At 37.1% G+C, this 19,975-nt stretch overlaps 1 protein-coding gene across 4 annotated transcripts in view; it reads right to left on the bottom strand.

Moving 5' to 3' along the window:
- Positions 1–19,975, bottom strand: part of MPP7 (membrane palmitoylated protein 7) — a 157,633-nt gene that overhangs the window by 65,397 nt on the left and 72,261 nt on the right. For all 4 annotated transcript variants that reach the window (XM_037385049.1, XM_037385051.1, XM_037385050.1 and 1 more), the window contains 2 exons: positions 4,907–4,984; positions 310–390 (listed from right to left, as the gene is read on the bottom strand). In XM_037385049.1, the coding sequence (XP_037240946.1) occupies positions 310–390; positions 4,907–4,984 (159 nt within the window). The remainder of the gene's footprint in view (positions 1–309; positions 391–4,906; positions 4,985–19,975) is intronic.

The following is a 19,975-nucleotide window of genomic DNA, read 5'->3' as shown; positions in this document are numbered from 1 at the left end:
AAATTTATGAAGCACATGTAATGAGAGTTAGCAAAAAGCCAAAAAGCCCCCAAAGTATGTACTTTTTGGAATATCTGTTGTGAGCGAGTGATGGCTTTCCACCGAATTCCTTTTATAAAAATCAGTAACACCATAACAATTTATGGGCAACATAAAATGTGTTTCTTAACAACAGCTATTTCTGATTAACACTGCATCCCTTCTTAAAAGTACACATACTCATTAAAGCGGACAACCCCACACACAGCCCGAGGAAGCAGATGCACACACCCACGCAGAAAGTACTTTGTAGGTGCAACACATCCTCACCTTGAGATTGGGTTTTGAGAGGAGTTTCAACAGTTCTCTGATCTCACTGCTCAGTGGCTTGCTCTGCAGCTCCTCAGCTAGCTGGGTGGGAGATGGAATCAACACAAAGACCATTAGCAAAGCGTTGTTTTAACCAGTGCATCAGTGACAACCCAGAATCTACCTTGTTCAAGGTTATTACTTTCCAGCGTGTTCAAACAGAAGCCAGCATGAAGAAAAACACCATCAATCACCATGCTTCTTTTTCTGGCCCTCGGTGGACCAGGTTTAAGCCAGGCCTTTTGGCTCAGTTTAACACAAGTAATCATTTCTGGCAAGCGTGCAGCCAGATCACATTCTGATTTATAACGATGGGGGCAAATCCCAGCACTTCATTTAAGTGAATGGTCCTTTGCGTGCAGACAAAGGACTGCTTGTAAAAATGACTGGATCAAACTTTGACACCGTCTATAAAAAACAGTTTTGAATGAGGTGGTGAAATCCACACCGCTTCCAAAAACCCACAGTAGCTGTGCTGTTTAGGACTGGGATAAGCAAGCAAAGTGCCCCTACAGTGCAAGCAATCTGAACCTTTTATTATGTTTACACATACACTGGAAAGAGCTTGTTAAATGTGAAGTGGGTTAATCATAATATAGTTTATAACAGGTCATCAGCAATTCAAGTCCCCAAAACACACAAACTATGTCATAACAACAAGATCAGTAATTTATGTTTCGTTATACTACAAAATTGTGGTTTGGTGAACAATAGAGCAGCAGTCTAATGTTTAATCCCATGGCTATTTGGCTCATGTCTTGAGTTTTTCTTATCATGACATTCTCAACTAATTTGGACTCAAGAGGCATATTTTACTGCAGGATTTCAAACTTGAACTATTTTTCCAGAACAAGGAAAAGCTAAAACATATTTCACAACACTGAACTTTAGTTTAAAATTCTGAAGCTACATGGCTCATAATCCAAAACGTGATTTCAGATAATCACTTATTTTCTTTGCATTAAATCAGTATCATAAAAATGTCTAAAAGAAAGATTGGTTATTTGCAGCAAGTAATTTTATTCGTCTAGCCCAATTTTAAATTTGTAGTTTCATTTTGTATAAATTCTAAAGATACATGACTAGAAGTATATTTTGCATAATTATACATAATAGACAATTCTAGAAGTAATTATAGGCATCAGACATGGATTTAATACTTTTTTTTAGACTTCGAATTAATACAAGGATAATAGGACTGAAACAAAAATTCATCACCTACAGTCCCACAGCCTTTTGGCTATAATTCATAGATAAAAACATCAACCAAATATATCAAAGCTAATTTTAACAATATTTGTGCCTTAATACCAAAAGATTAGAAAATTATCTCTGTAGAAAAGACCAGAATGAAATATTTTAGGCACATAAAGCCAAATATTGAAGTAATCTGACAGTAATCTAGTCTGGATGTTCTACGGAAAAGTTCTGCAAAACAGAAAATCTGATAGGCATGACAGCAGGTATATGACACAGGTTCCCCTCAGTTCTCTTTTCATTCTCTAGCTAGTACTGCTCATCGCTAGAGAATAAAATTCTATTCATTCGTGTTTTACTGATGAAGACTACTAATCACTCAGTGACAATGACTTCAGCATTCTTCTCTCAGATGAATTGTGCACGAACATCTATTAACTTCAGCAGAATCAGCATTTGCTTTGGTGGTACAAATGTGAATGCAGGTACGTGATTTAAAACAGTGAGAAACAGAAATAATATTTTGTTACTGCTTTAACACACTTTTTAATCTCATAATTTAGAAAATATTTGCTCAGAGATGAAACAATTGAAAATTTGTCTTCACTCGCATAATTCACAAGGGTTTTCCAAATATTTCCATAAAAGTCTTACAGGCCCTGTGATAGAAGAGGAGGATGACAAAGTGTGATAGAGAAGGAGGAAGACCAAGCTATGTTTCCAGATAAGCAGTTACCACCAGAGCTGCTTGTTGTGCTTCTAGCAGTTTTGGAGTGGATTTTTATTTGTTGGTTTTGAAGCACCGAGATGTGTGACAGCTGCCAGCAGCAGTTACATCTCATACTTAGGGCACACTGATACTGTGCCAATCACCTCCTAAGCCTAAGACTGCATGAAAAGCTATCTGAGAAATGATTCTCTGTTGAGGGACGTGTAACATTTCACCAAGTTCTTTACAAAGAGCTGCCACTATAGAGAGGGGAAGACAAAGCAAGGGAGAAAGGCAGATGTGGAGTGTCACTAGTGAGATGAGGAGCACCAGGGCTTGTGAGTTTAAAGCTTCTGAAGAAAGTTCTGAAACTTCTTTTGCCAGAACAGTCTTCCTAATAACCTAGAGGCCTTCTCTGCCATATAAACCTATACTCCCAGCATTGTTTAGATCACTTGCATGAAACCAAGAGTCCTATGCCAGACACTGCTGCTCCAAAATCAGAGGCAAACAGAATCTCTGATGGGAAATTCAGCCTAAAAGTCACTGGGGGTGAGGAAAGAGAAGGTATGGCAGCTAGGAATATGGAAGTGTTTAGAAAAGAAGCCTCACCACAACTGTTACCCCTAAAATTGCTTTAAAAAAATAACACAGGAATAAAACCACACTCCTTAAACAGTTTTTAGTTAGATTAGCAGCATCTCAGATTTGCATTTTAAATCAAACAGAAAATATTCACTCGCTAATAAGGATCTCTCCTTCTTTGTTTATCTGTAGAACAGTTGCTATCACTAGGAAGACAAAAACATTAATTTAAAGCCAATTGAAATAGAAGTGTGCTTTATATTACCTACATACTCTTAAATCCCTGAAGCTGACAGCTAATCAGACAAACATGCCAAAAATTGAATAGCACTTTAATCCTGGAAATTCATGGGGTTTGGAGTTACAAAGCCCACTGCATGTCTATTACCTTCCTCAAAGTTTGCTGGTAACTATTAAAACACGAAATCCTGCAATGTGCTAGCCTGACGTCAGCTGCCAAAGGACATCCTCATTCTATGGGACGATGCCCATAAAACCAGCTGTTCAGCTACACATAAGCAAAAGTGAAGAACAGCACAAAGATCTTTAGAAAGAAGCTGTGCTTAAAAAGTAGGCAGATGTCTAGAGATATTCATGTCACAACATGCACACATTTTTAAAATACTACCATATATACATAATAATAAATTCACATAAGGTTAAAACCCCCAACCTCTCAACTGGGGAGTGACAAAGTACTTTAATTTGGGGATTTCCAGAAGTATACGTTTTAAATGGGGCTGAAAACAGAATGAGATTGCTCAGCATTTCTGAAAATATCAAGAACTAAGTTTTGTATCCAAAAATAAGAAACGATTCTTATAAAGAATTTTAAGCCAGAGATCCGTAACACAAATGTTAACAAGGATTATTAATATGTCACCAAGAACTTAATGAAGAGAATTTCAACCAGCTTTCTAATTTTCAAAATTACTATCAACATTGTTCAAAGCTACTTGAAGGTTAAAAAAATATTACTAATATATGCCTGATATCAAAGCTAATGCATTATTGTATTTGGTATGTTACAGGATATAGCTCTCCTACTGAAACATGACTAAATTACATTACATCCTTTTTTCAACAGACTTCAAATATGTTTAATTTGGTTTTTCATTAAAATTTTACCATTTTCAAATCACAACATCTAAGCATTTGTAAAGTTTAAAAATCAAATGCTATTAATTATATAAAAAATAGTTAAGATTTTAAAACATCTATAAAGTATGTGAAGTTTCAAACATTCCATATTTGAAACGGATCCTAATACATACTGCCTTTTCCAAAAAACAACCTGAGATCATCAATTGCAACACAGATTTCTGGATTTCACCTAAACCACAGTTTATTAAACATTTCTCTATCCTGGCCTACCTCAGGTTCAGTCATAGTTTATACAGGTGTGTGCACAATTCATCTGAATCCTAGAATTAACCAAATAGCAAGAAATGGCAGGTCGGATTTTTTTCTTTAAAATAAAAATTATAGTAACAGGAAATTAACTACTCCATCAATGCCGACCACTTTTACAATTTATTTTTTGGTTATGAAGGTAATTTGGAAAGCTCCAATATCAATAAATCACTAGTGTACTTTTTGTTCAATAGTTTTTGATATTTTTTTTTAAACAAACCTCCTTCCTAGGCATTTCATATGCTTCATTTCTGTAGTGTTATCTGTCATTTTTCATGTTCTGTCAGCAGTGCTGCTATCTCATTTGTCTTTATTTTTCCAAAGCATTCCTCTTGTCTGTGACTTTCTCAAAACACCAATAGTTGACAGCTTTTTCCCCTCCCAGTAGAGTTCGAACCTGTAATTTCTATTACGTAGTTACTAAAGCAGAACAAGAGGCTATCTAGATGCAATGTTTTTATAACAGGCAAGTGAATAAAAATCAAAGTAGTATCAGCAACAAGCCCGGTGATGACAGCACCTTTGGAAACATTTGCAGCTTCTTATGATTTCAGCTCAGAGGATTATATTCATATGTTTGCACTATGAGGAGTTCTGCTTGCAGACAGTTTTTTGGGAGACTTGGTACCAGTGATCTCAGCAGGGGACACTTACATCATCTGCCAAGGCTGCTGCACCGTGGAGTATGGGCACCGGGTTCTGTTTCTCATAATAATGCAGTTTTTCATGAATCTGGAAGACAATAGCACAAAGTGGTAAGTTTATTTAGCAGCATGAGAAATGGTACAAAATGACCCTGTTGAGCTAACTGATCTGTTGAGTGTCTGTAACTAAAGAAACATCCTTATAGTCACCTACAGGCAGCAATCATGTAAATGTAATTCATCATCATCCTCTGTTGAAGTGCTAAGAATATGAAATCAGATGGAAAAAATGCTCAGTATGTAGACCAACCCACAGAAAAACTAAACATTTGTGATTTTTCACTCCTGGCTTTCTCTGTCCATATTTCTAACATATTGCTTTAAGTATCAATTACATTTTATATTGCTGCTGAAAACACAAAGCGTAAAGTGTTTATCCCCAAGACAGATATAAAAAACCCTGTAAATTATGATTTACGAAGTGAAATAATAGCCTGCCACCCACATCTTGACAGACAGCTTGGTGGAGCGGCTGCCGTCATTAAAATAATTCAGAAACAAGGGCAAAGTAGTGCTAACATGAATTCTAACATATCTGAAAGAAAAAGGCAGTCCTTCAGCAAATTAAAGTCATTTAGGAGCATTTAAATTTTTTAATGGGGAGTTATCAACATTAAAAATGCAGCACACTTTGTTTCTTTTTTGAAAGAAAGGATACACTATCATTTAAATATCCAGCCTCTTCCCTCCTCTGCAAGTTAAGCATTTCAAAATTTAGTTTTTTCCAGTGTGAAAGCTTTAAAGAGCCAAAATATTTTAAAGCTTTAACAACTATCTTAAAAATTATTTCAGAATGGCATAAAGTAGTATATTAAACATTCAATTTTATATACCTTATTTTCCTGAAGATACACAATGTACAAATATTAATTACAATTTTTAAAAAAGACAACAACAGTAGTCTAAACGGATACAAACACACCCCATTCTTAGATTTCTGCTTTAGTTCTGCTGCTGTGAAGGAGGCGTGAACTCCAGATGGTTGGAGGAGTTGCAGATGGAGCTAAATTGGGGACTTCTGTGCTTGGCAAGGAGGGGAAGACAAGGTCTGGCAGACACCACAGGGTGCAGAACTTGGCTGAGGAGCCCCTCACATCCTTGGGGTACAAGAAACCCAACCATACCCTACTGCTCCCTGGCATATTGCTGGGGGAGGAATGGGACAGACACTAGGCACCACGGACAGCTTCAAAGAGCAACCAAACCAGTGGTCTTTGCACACTGAAAATGTTTGCAGTTGACTGGACCATATATGCTTTGCACTGTCTGTTCCCTCCAGCCTTCCCCGCTATTCCACATTTGCTTTTCTCCACTTACTTTTACCCTGGCAGCACTTGCTCCTCTCATGGCCCAGGAGTCCCGCAGCCGCCTTCTCAGCTCTTTCTTTTGAATTTAAACCAAACTCCTAACAACTACACCCATAACAAGCTAATGCCATGTCAACAACACTTGTGTTTGCCATTTTTCCTGTCTTCTGCTGTGCTTCATAAAACTTTTGAAGTCCATGTCTGTTTTTACTCGTTTAGTCTATAAGTTCTCTGAAGACCATACGATACTCTGTTAATGCAACGTGGCACAGCAAGATGTAAGTCTTGGTCGATTCTTTCATCATTTCTGTAATCTTAATAAGATAATTCCTGTATGTTGTTGCTTAAAGGATATCGGAGTTCTGAAACATCAAGGTAAAGCATGAAGACACCACAGTTGCTCAGTTGCTAAGTTGTAAAATTATTTGTTCTGAATAGCAAGTATCTGTTCCTCATCTGGAAACTAAATGCAAAGCACTACTATCTACAGAACATGAGTCTGAATTTTATGTAGCTCATGTAGACATTGTTTACTCAGCAAAGATTAAACTATACTGGATGTCACCAAAAGTCTTAAGTGATCAGACAACCTCGTATTTTTAGATCACAAAATGCAGAAACTAAACAAACCAAGGAGCTGCAGCTCCCATTTGCTTAGACTGTGAACTTGAATAACTAAAAGCTATACTGTATCAAAAAGCTCAAATCCATCATTTTTTGATTGCTTTGGCCAACATCTTGATTTTATCCAGGCTGAGCTTCTGTCAGCTCTGAGGTTAAATGCTGATGCCCATGCTACCTTCTACTTTCTCAGAAAAAATAGAAGCACTGCTGCCAGTCAAGCTGGTTTTACACTAAACAAGCCGCAGGTGTGTTTACCAGTGAAATCAAAAGAGAAAAAGGAAAAAAAAAGCTGAGACATTCTTACATAAGCAATCTTTGAAAAAATGTTATAAAATTCTTAATTCATGCAACAAAAAATAGGGTTTAAAGAGTAGGTACTGTGTAACTTTAACAGGTTATTGGCTCTGCCCATAACCAGCAAATGGCTGAAAATAAATTTTATTTTCCTAACAATGGATATTGGAATCCAGTTAAAAAATTAAGGAAAATCATTAAGCTTTCATTTGATAACGGAGGAGTTGTAGAGAGTAATTGCCTAACCAAATCGGAAGCAAACAACAGAAAATAAGCAAGCAAGCAGGAAAATTTAACTATTACTAGACAGTTCTAGACATTAGCTTTCGCTACATCAGGCTGGAAGTTTTATTAATTTACTGTGCTGGCACAATTAGGGACTCTGGGATAAATGTTACACGCCCTATGGTAACAGACATTGCAGCCTCAGCACACTCCCACTGAAGATGCAATTCAAGTCTTTTTTTTTTTTTCTTTTTTAATTCCCCCAAAAGATCTGATTTTATTTACTAGATAGCATTTTGCCTTGTTTGTTAGGTGAATATTTTTAAAACAGATTTTTATATGACAATATCTGTCTTCAATCTCTGTAATTGAAGAATTTACCCAAGAAAATTAACAAAGCACTGGTCTGTGCACAAAGCTGCAATCAATGCAAAATATGCAAATCATAAAAATGCTACTTCCTACTGCTTTCCTACAGTTACCACCTACCTCCAACTTCTGGATAACAAATGTATTCATAATTTATGCAGCACATACAGAATAGCTTCCTGAATGCAGTAAGACAGGACATTTGGTGCACTTCAACTGACAAAGCGAAAATTTCAGTGAGGCAAAAATGCATTTTCAGGCAACTTCTTCTCTCTATGCGTCTAAAAATGTATTCCAAGATGTTTTGGTCTGTAAGTTTCCCACAGATAACATTAGGGCTAACTGGCCTCTAGTTCCCCACACTGCATTTTTGGCCTTTTATGAAGATGGTACGGCACTTGCCTTTCCCTAGTCACTGGGGACTAGGTCACCTCTGTTGCCTTTCAAGGATGACAGAGTGCACTTGCAAACTCACCCGGTGGCCTTTGAATTTCCCAGACTTCAGGATGATGAATAACTCATTTCTGACAACCACCTTTAGAAAAACTACTGTGCACACAGCCAAATGTTTTGGTAACTTCTCCACATGCTGTCTTTGAGCTAATTATTTTCCCAAATCTGAAATTTATAAATCATGCTAGTATATGCACAACTAGCATCTTATTTCTAAAATTCTATTCTTACACAAGTAGAATTTGAATTGTAAATATCTAGATTCAGTGACCACACTGATGAAAATGAATACAATGTGAGCTATGCAAACACAGAAATGAAGAGCAAAAGGGGACAAGGCAGTGCAAGTACTTTGCCCCTTTACAAACCTCACTCAAGGAAATCAAACTGTAACAGAAATCAAAACCATCCTGAAACACTTTGAAAGAAGTATGAGAGTAGATTCAAAATAAAAGAGAAAGCATTTACCTACTGAAGATAAAACATTTCATATTTGCAACCACTTGTTTGAGCTTAATTCTAAAGAATGCTATTTAATACAAAACCCAAATTTATCTTATATTCTGTGGCTATACTGGATGTCCAGTAATTTTAATACTAGTGTCTTCTCTCTAGTAGAAACGTATAGAATATATGGAGACTATATGACTATCACACTTAAAAACCAGAAAATATAGTACATCTATTTTAAGTTTTTCTGACATTAAAGTGTAAAGCTTGAACCCTGAAAATCTCTTCACAGATGAGAACGAGTATGCTAAACCAAGAGTTATATATTGTAAATAAAACATATAAAGCTGTTCTGCTGAACAGATGACTAAGTTGCTGGGGTTTGGGGTTTTGATTTTACTTTTTTTTGACTACCTTTTCTTTTCACTGCAGGGTACTTTGGGAAGACTTACAAGGTTCTGTGAAATCTGACAATCTACTGTGAAGATATGCCCCCAAAGGGAAAAAATACAATTTGCAAGTTTATACATTTTTGGGCACATTTGTAGGCAAGGCAAATCGTTTCTGGATCTTCACAGAGTGATTGAATTAAGCTTTCTATAGCAAAATACAGCAGAAATAAGTTTTCTGCAGTGTCCCCAGACTGGACTATTTCAAAACCCACAGGGAGCTTTCTGAGTCAGAAAACCAAAAATCTTAAGCAAAGAATCCTACAAAATAAGTTTAATTTCTCCTTTTGGATTTCTTAATTTCAAGGTACAGTTCTGATCTCATATGGCTGAAAACAACACAGGGGAGGGGGATAAGCACGCACACAGAATAGTATCATCAGTTTCCAATACCCCAGCTCCTCCTGGGAAGGAATCCCCTTAATGCAAGAATAATTTTATTAGTATTAAGTGGGTTCTGGTAGAGTTATGTTCACAGGACTTTTCTGAAAGGCTCTACAAAACAGTACTATACACCTACAAACTACATACCTGGCTTCAGCAACAGTAGCTTGTATCGGTATAACAGCCCAGGGTTTATCAACAATCTCTTAGAAAGTTCTCCAGCTATACAGTTTCTGAGAAATTTAAAACAGAGCTCCAAAATGGACTATTTTCATTATAAGGTGATGCCACCCAAGAAATGCAATGTCAGTCATGTTATCTCCTTTACCTGAACTTGAAGAAACGTAGTCTTCAACTGCTTGATGTACCTGAGGCTTCACACATAGGAATGGAATGTTTTTAAAGGAGATACTAAAAGTGTCAGCAAATTGAAAGTAGAGTTCCCTGTAACTGTGTTGAAAAAAAAGCTTACCATCAATGCCAATGAGCTATACTAAAGATGCAGAAAATTGCTAGAATTAATGGAGTTTCAAATGTTCTGTACATTGAAGCAAAATAAATTTCCAAAACAGAGACAGAAGCCTACTCACAAGAATAATTTTGAGATGTAAACAGAACGTTAAGACTTTCGCCTTTTGGTTTTTACAGTCTTCTCCATGTCTATCCGTGATTCTCTATACCATCTATATCAGCTTTGTCCTTCTGTCTTCTCTTACCCTCCTCTTTTCCATCTCAAAAAGTATTTTTTTCAGCTTCCTGGCTTCTGCTTTCTGTTTTCTACTCTCTAAATAGACATTATTGACAATCAAAGCATTTAAGTCACCTAGATCTACCTTGCTGCCCATATGCTTATATTCACATTAATACTCTGTGGGTACATACTCAATGACTACACACCTCTCAAGTGTTTAAGCAAGTACTAAATCTAAATGTTATGTACAGAATAGGTTAAAAGAATGCTTAACCTCTGTCCTCCAGATTATTTTACTTGTTACATGGAGTGATCAATCTAAGCAAAGAAACTACACCCAACAATTAGACTACACGTGAAGATGTATTGTGATGTAGTGGTCCAGTGCAAGATTTAGAGCCCACCGATAGACCTTGCTTGAAAAGTATATGCAAAAAGCATTGGTGGTAGAGAGAGTAAGAGGTAGCAAAATGCAGAAAGGACTCAAATAAAAAAAAAGATGTTATTAATAACCAAGAGCAGGGGAGAAATAAGCTGCCAAACAGTTAACAGGAAACAGTCTTTTTGACAGAACAACTGGCATAGGTAAAGAATAAGTGTATGTAAGAATATAACATGCAAACACTTATAACCCAAAAAACACTGTTATCAACATCAGTGAGCCATACTAGTACATAAAACACAAGAAACATTACATACATTTGTGAAAATATTCTGCCAGCCACACAGGAGTGTTACCAACTACTCAGACATGTCAACACCTCTGGATGTTGATGTTAATGGCAATGACTCCATCCTGACAGTATGCATGGAAGAGGATCTTGTGAGAAGTTTGTACTGACCATCATTCTAAGGCAGACAGTAATTTAGTAATTTAATCTCATTTACACAGTGAGATTTGAAGATGAAAATTAGGGTTTTCATTTGATCACTAATGGTACTATCTTAACTCTGGGTTTAAACAGTGAGTTCATTGTCTAAATTGATGAACAACTTTGAGTCAAGGTAAAACAAAGTACTTTGAATAAAGAAACGATGGGCTACACTGAAACAGATGAAAATAACCATAAAAAAACATTCACAAACTATAATTGCATACCATCATCTATTGCTTGATGTAGAATTTTAATTAAAAGATTGTTTAATTCCCTCCTTTTCTCCTCCCAGAACCCTACTGTAGCAAATTACAGGAACCCGAAAAATTAGTCAATTTTTTGCTTTATTTTCATTATTTAGCAGGTAAGCCTCTTTACACAGCACAAAACCATGGACTGAATGCAAAATTACTCATTTGTTCTCAAACCTCCCTATAGTACTTATGATTGTAGCTTTGGCACACTAATCAAATATATGAATAACTGCAGTAATATGGCATGATGGACACGTGAGGTGTAGGAAAACTGAGCAGCAAACCAAATACCAACTAGTTTCAAATACCCAATGTAACATCTTAAAAACTGACTTTCTTAGAAAAAGTAAAGCCTTTAAAAATCACGTTCTATTCAGATCAATTGACTTGAATTGCAGTTAGAGGCATAAAATATTGCTAAGAATTTAGCATTATGTATTTTAGAAAGACAAACAAGATAAAAATGCATAAATCATAGCCAACTACCCAGAGCGTGCAAAGTGAATTTCATTCCCTGTAGTAACATGAAATTGCCTCAAATATAAATTAAGTGACTGCACAGTGTGGAAAGGCTTTCGAGAAAATGTTACAAGTATCAAAGCAAGCCTCTGAAGCCATAAACACAGACATTCAGATACCTGGGTTCTGGCCCAGTTTTGCACAGCAAAAAGTTTCATCACAACAGATGAGCAATTCTCTTTCAAGCCCTTGTTCCAAAGAGCAGAAGCATTAAGTTCTCAAGAATTCAACAGCAGGCTAATGGCAGGGAAATATTTCTGCCTAAAACCTTAAGAGTCAGTAATCAGAAGTCTTTCAGAACAAGTGTTAGACATCTTTAACAAAAGAACAAAGAACCTGCACTATAATAAAAGAATCATAAGCTTCTTAATCACTATAGCATGAAATCACTGTTAAAAAAAAAAAAATCAGGAAGCCTGCAGGCTCTCTGGTATAAACTGCTGTAACGGGCTTGGCTGGAAAGGAGTTCATTTTGTTCATAGCAGCCTACACGGTGCCGTGTTGTAGGTCTGGGACCAAAACAGTGCTGACAAGACAGCAGTGCTTTAGCTGCGGCTGAGCAGTGCTTCTGCAGTGTTAAAGTCTCGTGCTCTGCCCCACACAAGGAATAGGCTGGAGGTGGCCATGAGTCTGGGAGGGGACACCGCTGGGACAGCTGCCCCCAGCTGACCAAATGGATATTCCATACCATGTAATGTCACGTTTTTCTGAAGCAACCATTCCTACGGGGCTGGACAGGCATCTGTTGGCTGGTGGTGAGTGATTGCTTTTGCATCACTTGTTTCCACCCTCCATAAGCAGCTAGAACAAGGGAATAACCAACAAGGCATCTCAATTCTTTGATGGCAACCCCAATATGCAGACTCTTTAGCTTGAGCTTTATCTCAGTTGCTGCTAAAGACTGTTTTCTTTTTGGGGGAGAGGAGGAGGGCTGTAACTGGAGATATCAATACAGTTAGTAAAAGGAGGTGTTTCTAGCCCAGATAAAACTTGGTAACTAGTTCATTTAGCACTCTGTTAAGCAAGCAATCAATTCATGGAAACGAAGTAAGTCACAAGAGTGAACTTGATGGGATTTTGTCAGTTTCTGTCACCTTAAAACATTATAACCATTGATTATTAAACCCATGGATATCAGCACTGCAGGGAACGTTCCAGGAATCACAGGAAAGCAGCCTGTTATCAAGGGCCTGAAGCTGCAAAAAAGGGACGTGATTTCTGCCGAGTTCATTTTTGTGCCACAGCAGAATACATGAAACAAAAGAAACTGCCAACACTCTCTCTTTTCCAGGTCATATGCGGACCTGAAGTCCATTATTTGAAAGGAGCCCACAAATAAACATGTCTATTGAGACTGCAGTGCTCTGAGATTATCAAAATCTTTGCAGTTGTGTTAAAAAAGAACGAAAATCAGGCTCCAAGCATAGAATCATAGAATGGTTTAGGTTGGAAGGGACTTTTAAGATCATCTAGTCCAACCCCCTGCCATAAGCAAGGACACCTTCCACCAGACCAGGTTGCTCAAAGCCCCATCCAGCCTGGCCTTGAACACTGCCAGGGATGGGGCATCCACAGCTTCTCTGGGCAACCTGTGCCAGTGCCTCACCACCCTCATTGTGAAAAATGTCTTCCTTATGTTCAACCTAAATCTACACTAGCATCTGTTCAGCCTTAAAGTTGCTGAGAGCCCAGGATTGTGCTACATGACACTTAAAAAGTGTCCTTTACCCAACCTTCAGAATGACCTATATCCAAAACAGAACTCCTCCAGAAATTTCTAATTGCATTGCAATTTCAGAAATAGATTTTCAGAACTGTATGCACAATTACAGTAATTTTCTAAGTTACAAAATGTGGTAATAGAGTTATATTAGATCACATTTAAGGGCATTTTTCTTGTCAGGTTATGTTTTGTAAAAATTATACGATGGTGTATTATCTACAGATTTACAATGTTATTGGAGCAGCATTATTTTAAATCAGGTCCTATCAATGCAAATCACCAGTGCTGCCTGGAGAGGCCACAGCTTCAACTTAACACTCTCAAGAAGCACTTGCTGTTTGAACTTACCGAGTGCATATATGTGTGAGTCAGTTATTATGGCAGAAGTGTCCAGTTAACAGTGATGGCAAATATGTGATTATTATGAATTAGATTGTAAAAACCAATAAAAGAAGAACAGCATGTTAGAAATAAAAGAAAGCAATGTCATAAGGAAAGAAGGCAGCTCTTCTCAACTGGCAAAATCAAATGATGTATTGATTTTGTTAAGGACAAAAAAGAGCCTTGCTAAAAATTCAAGTCATGTGCGTTATTAGTCATTCCAGCCAAATAACTAGTTTTTACTGTCTAGCCAAAAATTGCAAGATAGAAAAAATACCTGTGCACATTTGCAGTAAGTCATACAGTAAAATCCTATTCTCCATGTATTGTTATTAATTTTTTTAAAAAGTCTCTGGTTTCAGAGTTTCCCCATGAATCATTTACCACTGCATCTCATTACCTCATTTTTCTATCCTTTGCCCTTGATCAGTCTTGATGCGCTGGTGGCACTTGAGAAAGATGATCACAACAGACAAAATGTAATGCTTCAGGCAGAGGCAGGAAGAACACCTGCACTCGGGAATTTATTTGAGGCAGTCTCACAGATCAAGCAGTTCTGAGACTACTCTGACAAGGTCACAAGTACATTGCCAGTTTTGATTTTGTCTTACAGATATCTAATCAAAGTCTCAGACCTGTAAGGACCCATTTCTTGATTTTTGTAAAATAAAGAAGCATCTCTTCCACTCTTTCTGTATTGAGAAAACCAAGACAGACATTAAGTGAGCAATTGGTGAGCCTGGTGATCCTGCTCTTGCTTCTCTGTGCCATGCACACTGCCTCTGTGTACTTAAATTGCACCTCTGCATCACATTTTTATTGGTAAAAGTACTTCATTATCTGTTAAATACCTAGCTATTAACACTTTAACAAACACATGCTTCATGAACAGTCAGATATGCCTGCAGATCTGTCTTGTATTTCTGATTTCGGAACTTTCTATTACCATGCTAGTGTAAGCAAAGCACATGAAAGAAAATTAGTACATGTCTCCATTATGCTCATATACCATGCCTCCTCCTTAGCTCAAAAGCAGAGAGAAGTATTAAACTTAAATTTAAAAAATTAAGTTCATCGGGAACATTTTAGAGCAACAGCTATAGCACCAGAGAATCAGTTCTCCTAATCTGGAGAGCCTATTGTAAGCAAGCAGTTGTTCACCTGTCAATAAGAGTTAAATGCTGAAAAAATACACCTGGCAGGGAAGACTGGTGAGGTTGTTTTTGCTATCCATTCTGAAAAGACAAGAACAGATAAGAAAGGCGTGAGTGCAGTTAAGTGTGAGATTAGAGGCACAGAAGTTCAGCAGTAACATTAGTCCAGACAATCATTTTAAAGCAAAGGTTCTAGGGTACGAGCCTACTAAAATGTGATGAGCGGCCAATTTCCTGCTTCACTACCACCTTCCTGAATGACAACGCATCCATTCCCTATCTGTAAAATGGAAAAGTAGCATTTCCTTGCTTAATGTGTTAAAAGCAAGATCAGGTAAGCACCTTGATAATAGTGTGCCACATATTTAAATTAGTTTGGGTGCTGTGGAACTTGTTGGGGCAGCTGATGAAGACCAGACACTTCCATCAGGAAGAAAAGAACAGATGTAGCCTGAAGCAATTTTGATGAACACAAGCTCTCTTTATGCACATAGAGAAACCGAACAGAACAATCTGAGAAAATAACATAGAGCACAGACACAACAGCAACGCCCCATCCAACCCCTTCTGCCCATAGCCAAGTAACCAGAGGTAAGTTCTACAGATTTTTAATGATACCGATACAAAATGCTCCACGGTAAGACTTGCTCATGCAACTGTATTCTGCCAACAGTCCTTTGTAAGCAGCTCCTCAGGGGTGTGAGCAGAGCCAAGTACTGTGCACGGAATAGGCAGGGCACCCCAACACAGCAGGAGCCGGGTGTCCTTGCAACATGCAGAATCAAACCATTGCTCAACAGACCAACTGCCTGGTTTAGCACCTACAAGACAGCACCTTCTAACCTAGCTCCCAGCTCTCTTTGAGATCCTACAGCCACAGGAGTGGCAGCCTTGCATTGGACTTACATGTTGCTGTAAATTGATTTCTTACAATTATTCACTTTGTCTTTGTGATAGCCTCTTCAACATGAAAACATAGGTACTTCTATCATTTTTAAGCTAAACCCAAACGCTTTCAGTCTTCCCCCATGGATTACTTTGCAGCCCTCTCATCATTTTAACTGCTCTCTTCTGGAATTTCAACTGCTTCATTTCCTGTGATCTGCCTATAATCAATACATTTTTTCCTTAACTCCTGATAATACACAGCACGCCATCTAGTTTTCATGCAGTTGATAATTATTATTCAAGTAGGATCCTAATACTATTAGAAGGTTAAAGATTAAAACAACAAATACATGAAATGTTAATTTCCTTATTCATTCTCATTGACAGAGTACTCTAACATGTTTCTTTGTGATTTTAACCCCTTTAAAGCTTACTTTGTGAGATGCTGCCCTTTTTCTTCCTTCATTTTTAAAAGCTTTTTTCTTTAAATTACATTTTAATACCTCTGTGGTTTATTTTAGTTAGCCTATATCACAAAATCAGAAAGGACTAAAGAAGAAGAAAATTCTGGTCTGAATGAATATGAAAGCATATGGTAATAAGACTAATGCATTAGCTATTTTATTTTTGCAATGTTAAGCAAAACAGATTAAATACTGGCTACAAACCCATTATTCTTTGCAGAGTTTCTAAAAATGTTTATTTTCTGTTAGAAACACTTTTCACTTTGAATTCATTGTTCCTTATACAATAAAATAAAGCTGCTATTATATGAGATTTCACAGACTTCATTCAAATGAACTTTTTTTTTTTGTCAGTAATAAGAAAAGGTTTTGATGACTTTGCTTATAGGAAGAGGGTCCCTAGGTAGACAGAGGAAGTTCAGACCAAAGCCAAACAAGTTGCATTTGCTCCAAAATAAATTTCCCTGCCCCTTTAGAGCCAAACAGCCTACGTGGCTACTGTATACAGTATTTTCAAAATTGTTTTTCTGTACTTTTAACCTCATTTCCAAAGGAAGGAGCATCAGAACAATTCCAAACTTCAATGAAGCCACTCTCTTGTGAGAGCAAAGGACATGAAGTCCTTGAACAGAAAGAACAGAATAACATCAAACTTTTTCTCCTTTGAAACAAGTAATCTTCAAACTGGAGTCCACAGATGCTGAAAAACCCCTACAATTTTAATGCACTACACTTCATAAATACATTTTCAAGTAAAATAAAATCTGAGCAGTAAACCCATTAAGTACTAGTCTGAATTTACTAAAATAAAAGAATAGCAATTCTTTTCTCCAGAAGCACACACTGACCAATATAAAAACATCTTCAATGTGGTAAAAGTTTGAAGGAAAAATTTTAGAAAAGCAATACTGAAATCAGGATTCCAGGTCACAAACTGCTCTTTCCAATTTATGGATCTTCACTCTTCTGTCTATACACTCCCACTCTGGCAGTCTTTGCCCACCCACCTCCAGTATTATTACTTTAATAAATACACTTTTTGAAAGTAAGCATTCAGATTTGAATGAAACACAGAATTTGAGGTGGGCTCATATAAGTCTCGTTATTTCTCTCTCTTCCTTTCATTAAGACCATGATAAGGATTCATCATTCACAACACAATAGACCAAATCTTTCACGAAAGATCTTGACCTAAATGTCAGAAAATTCTTCTTTGCAGTACTGCAGACATAGTTAATCGATCATGCATGCAATAAAACTGTCAAAGTCATATATAAAGACTGCAATTTAAAATGGCCACAATACTCAGGATTGTGCACCATTTTTTTATGCTAAGAATTCAAAGCACATTACCAAGGGAACTAAGCGTCAGTTTCCTCATCACTAAAAGGAAGACAAGGCCTAATCACGGACACAAAGTGTACTTAATTTTCAAACCAATGCTACTAAAACGACTTAATATTGTAAGTTTAAATTTTTTGGTATTCCAACTACTGATAGTGAAATACATATAACCGACTGCAATATTTGTTTATATGACAATTATATCAGGAAATTGTCTACGTCACTTTTAAAATACACTTTTAGTTCAAGAATACTTGATGCAAGCAAGAAAGGAATTGGAACTCCCACTGAAGCCCTTCAGTTTTAAGAAACAATACTTATTGCACAGTTGTAATTAAATATAGATGGAAATAATCCTTACTGCAATGATCAAACAGCTGATGTTTTTATAATGATTCTAAACACAAAACTTGAGGAAAAGCTTACTTAATTCAAGACACTAATTAACTTAGATTGATCAGAAAAAAGGTAACTACACATCTATAGTATTTCAATCCCCCATCCCAACAATAAACTTCTTTCTTTCTGTCATTCATTCATCTGATTCTGTGTAAGTAATACAAAAAAGATTTGCAAAGTATATGCCTAATTTTAGTTGTTATTATGTATAACAAATAATCCAAAGAACTGATCTAAACCATCAGAACTTAAAAACTTCTTCAAGTCTTGGTATTGGTCAGATTTTAAGAAGCATAAAAGTTTCTTTAGCTTTATGACAAATGTTTTTTAAACAACACAAGTATAACAGTACTATTTTATATAGCAAGAGTGTTTCTCCATTTGGAGTACGGCACTTGATTTTAAAGATCTTTATGAATTTGAAAGGATTATTTTATTTTTTTGTTTAGAAAAGTCAGCTTTCTGTGCAGAAAAACATAAATATAGAATCCCTTAGGTTGGAAAAAAACTTTGAGCTAATCAAGTCCAACCATTAACCCAGGATGTCCAAGTCCATCACTAAACCATGTCCCTAAGCACCACATCTACATGTTTTTTAAACAACTCCAGGGATGGTGATGCCACTACCTCCCTGGGCAGCCTGTTCCAATGCTTTAACACCCTTGCAGTGAAGACATTCCTCCTATTATCCAATCTAAACCTGCCCTGGTGCAACTTGAGGCCATTTTCTCTTGTCCTTTCACGTGTTACCTGGGGGAAGAGACCGACCCCACCTGCCTACAGCCTCCTGTCAGGGAGTTGTGGAGAGTGATAAGGTCCCCCCCGAGCCTCCTTTTCTCCAGGCTAAAGAACCCCAGTTCCCTCAGCTGCTCCTCATCAGACTTGTGCTCCAGACCCTTCACCAGCTCCATTGCCCATCTGCGGACACGCTCCAGCACCTCAATGTCTGCCTTGTAGTGATGGGCCCAGAACTGAACCCAGTATCGAGGTGCGGCCTCACCAGTGCGTAATCACTGCCCTTGTCCTGCTGGCCACACTATTTCAGATACAGGCCAGGATGCTCTTGGCCTTCTTGGCCACCTGGGCACACTGCTGGCTCCTGTTCAGCCGGCCATCTGCCAGCATTTGAATATTTCAAAGAAAAAAATTATCTAGAAGAGATAAAATATTATATTAGTAAACATGAGCTGGAAAAGGAAAGAAATAGCCTGGATGCAGCTAGAATGTAAAGAACAAAGATAATGTCAACAGCTGAGTGACTGGGTTTTAGAAGCTATAAATATTTGAAGTCCTTCTAAGCACAAATTATACGAGCAACAACTGTCATCTTACTGCTGAGACACATCTAGGAAAACTGCAATCCTGAACATTTCATGACTTGTGATTAAATTTTATTATCTAATCCAGTAATTTAAAAAAACCTAATTCCATTATTTCCCACTGCTTTATGATGGTATGTTGATTAGCAAAGAAAGAGCCATAAAGTGAATTTGAACATAAGTTTACAATACTTTCTGTGCCAATACTAATATCCATTCATGTTAAATTATTCCCGGAGTCCAAATTAGAGGACTGAAGAGGTAACTTGCTGAGAATGTTAGAGATAGCACTTTAAAAAAAATTAAATTAAAAGAACACTTCCAAATAAAGACGCTATCCAGACATGTTTTAAATGAACAACCGTGCGGTCTTGCTTTGTCAAGTAAATGCAGTTGAAGAGGAAGCTTTAAAGTGAGACAGAACAGAAAGATGAGAGTTGTCTTTGGAAATCT

This window comes from Falco rusticolus, chromosome 4 (assembly GCF_015220075.1).
Source record: "Falco rusticolus isolate bFalRus1 chromosome 4, bFalRus1.pri, whole genome shotgun sequence".
In the NCBI taxonomy this organism is placed as follows: domain Eukaryota; kingdom Metazoa; phylum Chordata; class Aves; order Falconiformes; family Falconidae; genus Falco; species Falco rusticolus.
The sequence above is the reverse complement of the archived record's forward strand: the minus strand, read 5'-3'. Positions and strand labels throughout refer to the sequence as shown.